The following is a 3,310-nucleotide window of genomic DNA, read 5'->3' as shown; positions in this document are numbered from 1 at the left end:
TTTTTTTTTTTTTTTTTTTTTTCCTCAAACAAAAAAAATAGATTTCTAGATAATACCCACACTACAAGAGCCTCCACACAGTAGCCCTATAAGTGCAATGCAACATCACATATGTCAACCATTCTCTGACGTAATGGGAGAGGGATAAGAGGGAGACAAAGTGGCTTTAATTGGATCTTATCCACAGTCCACTTTTTATTATTTATTTATTTATTTATTTTGTTACTAGGTGTATACTAAACATTATACCATGAAATTGGGGCTTAATTTTCATGGCTTCACAGATCTCCAAAAAGTCAAGTTTAAAGTTTATCAAAGTGAAAAGGAAGAGTTTGTAAGATTTCATTACTTAATAGTAATTTAATTTCATTATTTCAACTAATAATCATATTAGAAAGATGGTATCATTTATATATTGGGTAAGGTTCAATTATGAGAAGAAAAAAAGGTCATTTTTCATGGCACCGACCCAAGTAGTAGATTCCAACTTTTTTTTTTTTTTAGTTTTATCAAAGTAAACCATAAACTAACATAACTAGCAGAATTGATATTCTCTTCAAAACTAACTAAATTAGAGAACCAACCTACCACTAATTGAAAAATAATCAGGAAATTACCAGCAAAACAACCATAATCTAGCTATAGTAATGTATGGGTTTAGTCCAACTTGAGCATAGGTAAAACATCTCTAATAATTTGAAAGAATTATAAGTTCAAAATTTTTTACTCACAAATCTAAGCTACTATAAGAGCACATCATCTAGTCATAAAAATACCTAAATCCAACAATAATTGATGAGTACGAAGCCCCCAAATCCAACCCCAAAATGGTTAGACCAAGCCAAAAAAAATTGTAGATCAAGCATAAACTCCATAGAATAAATAGCAATGCAAATTAGAAAAAATCTACTCTCAAATCTCTATACAACTTAAAAGGCTTTTATTTCACCAACTAAAGTAAAAAATAAAAAAATAATAAAAAGTTAAAAAAGATTAATAAGTTTAGCTATGAACTCTATTTAGTTTAATTTCTTGACCTTAAAATATGTTTATTAAACGAATAAATAGCAATGCAAATTAGAAACAAATATACACAAACTTATAGTTATATTTTCTTGGTTATTTATTCAGTACTAAAGACAGGATATTTCTCAACAAAAACTCTGTAATTACAAACATAATTATGCATTTGTGAAAAAGAAGAAAAAGAAAACTATGTGAAAACTAATTGCAAAAAGAAAAAAAAAAACCGTTTTTAACAAAAAAAAGTTGAGTTAAAAATAAAATATGAACTCAAATAAGTTGAGGTGGTAACTATAATGCAATTGACGACACTAATTTGGGTATGGCTCAGATATGTTATTCTCTCAATCAGAATCTCTCACCCGTGTATACAAACCCTTCATTGTCTGGTAAAGGCAAGAATACAGTTTTTTTATGCTTTATTATTATTATTATTATTATTATTTTTTCTCTGAAAGGTTAAGAATGCAACTACGGGTTCTTAGGCACAAAAACTATATACAAAATTCCAAGCTTTGACATGTGACGAGGAATCTGGAATCTTTAATTATTTTCCATTCTTCTAAAGAGAGAGAGTAAGTAAGAAAATAAAGGGTTTGTTTAGCAAGCTTGTGAACTGACACTCTAAAAACAGAGAGAGAGAGAGAGAGTAAAAAATGAAGGAGTTTTTTTCTGGCAAACTTGTGAACTGACACTAAAATGTAAAATTTTAATTTGGCTCAAAAACAAAACGCAATTGGGGTGGAAAAATTATTTTAGAATATTAGAAACTATAGATAGCTACAAACAAGTAAAGCCAAGGTGATCCATTATATTCTCCAAAAGAAACACGCACCACCTAAATATTGTACTTTAAACAAAACTCACAGTTCCTCTAAATTTAGCCACCCCCTCCATTCTCTCTCTCTCTCTCTCTCTCATTCTCAGCTTGAAAGAGAGAGAAAGAGGAATTACGACCACCACATGACCGCCCCATATTTCTCCATGTAAAGGTGGATTTATTGTATATATAACCTCCATTATTTGTATATTGTTTCAAAAGGAGGGCAGCTGTGCTAAGAGTTGGCAATAATGGCTCCTTCAGTCTCCTCTATTTTTGTTCTCTCTCTTTTACTTATTGGTGTTTTCGTGCAAACCCACGCAAGTAAGCCTTTTCCTAATTTTTTCCATTGGAATTTTCTCTTCTCCTTTCCGGGAAATAAAACACTAAGGATTTGTTTGTTTGTTTGTCTTTCTGGGATAACGGTTTCAGAAGGAAGGGAATTCCTAACCTTTTATTCAAGAAATGGTTCTTTTGGTTTTTGTTTTTGACTTCCTGCTTTTGGGTGGACAGAGAACGAGCAATCCGTTACATTTTCTTATGAGGGCTCGAGTGGGCCTGAACACTGGGGAAGCATGAGCTCGAAATTTGCAACTTGCTCCAAAGGGAAATCACAGTCACCAATAGACATTGTGAAGGACGGCGCCGTGTTTGGCAAGCATCTTCAAAAACTAGTCAGGAGATACAGTACTGCTAATGCTACACTTGTCAACAATGGCTTTAACATTGGGGTCTGCCCTTTTAAACCTATAACTTTTTGGCTCTCTTTAGTCTCTCTTGTCCCTATGGCCGGACACATAAATATGACATGCATGTAGACATATTTTCTAACCTTCTTGTTTCTTAATTTTTGATACTAACTTTTTAAAAGCCAACAGTTTCATATTGGTTTTCTTCAAAAATGAAAAACAAAACAAAACAGAGAGAAATGTTTTGTATAGCTATAATTTTTTAAATGAACATATTTCCCTTAAAAGAAAGAATAAATCAAAAAGTAAAAGCCATACTGACATTTTTTTTTTTTTCCTTTATCAAAATCAGGTGGACTTTGGGGAGAAAACAGGTGGAGTAGCTGTCATAGATGAGAAAAACTACACCCTCAGACAAATGCATTGGCATTCTCCTTCCGAACACCTCCTTAACGGCAAGCGGTATGTTCACTGCCGTCTCTCTCTTTCCAAATCTCTCTCTAGGCTGGCCCTTTATGGGCCCAGCCCATCTAATTATCAGGCTGCCTAGCCTTTTGGTCGTTTCGGAGCTTCTATAACAGAAGAGAAGATCCTTTCTAATACTTTTTCAAAAATTAGTTTCTAAATAGATCAATAAATTATAGATTTATCTACGGTAGTTTCTCTTAAATCTTTTAGATTTTTTCTAATTTTACTCTTAATCTTTTTCAAAAGTTTCAATCAAGGTTTTCCACAAAAAAAAAAAAAAAAAAAAAAAAAAAAAAAAAAAAAAAAAAAA

The 3,310-nt window shown here is 32.0% G+C and overlaps 1 protein-coding gene and 1 long non-coding RNA gene across 2 annotated transcripts in view; one reads left to right on the top strand and one right to left on the bottom strand.

Moving 5' to 3' along the window:
- The window catches only part of LOC111441666, a 6,498-nt gene that overhangs the window by 1,754 nt on the left and 1,434 nt on the right, over nucleotides 1–3,310 (bottom strand). The window lies entirely within an intron of this gene.
- LOC111441664 (alpha carbonic anhydrase 1, chloroplastic-like) overlaps nucleotides 2,043–3,310 on the top strand; it is a 2,958-nt gene continuing 1,690 nt past the window's right edge. The window contains exons 1-3 of the mRNA XM_023078741.1: nucleotides 2,043–2,167; nucleotides 2,357–2,574; nucleotides 2,885–2,994. Of these exons, the coding sequence (XP_022934509.1) occupies nucleotides 2,095–2,167; nucleotides 2,357–2,574; nucleotides 2,885–2,994 (401 nt within the window). The 5' untranslated portion in view covers nucleotides 2,043–2,094. The remainder of the gene's footprint in view (nucleotides 2,168–2,356; nucleotides 2,575–2,884; nucleotides 2,995–3,310) is intronic.

Source organism: Cucurbita moschata, unplaced genomic scaffold (assembly GCF_002738365.1).
Source record: "Cucurbita moschata cultivar Rifu unplaced genomic scaffold, Cmos_1.0 Cmo_Scf00004, whole genome shotgun sequence".
NCBI lineage: Eukaryota > Viridiplantae > Streptophyta > Magnoliopsida > Cucurbitales > Cucurbitaceae > Cucurbita > Cucurbita moschata.
This window is presented reverse-complemented; position numbering and strand designations above follow the sequence as displayed.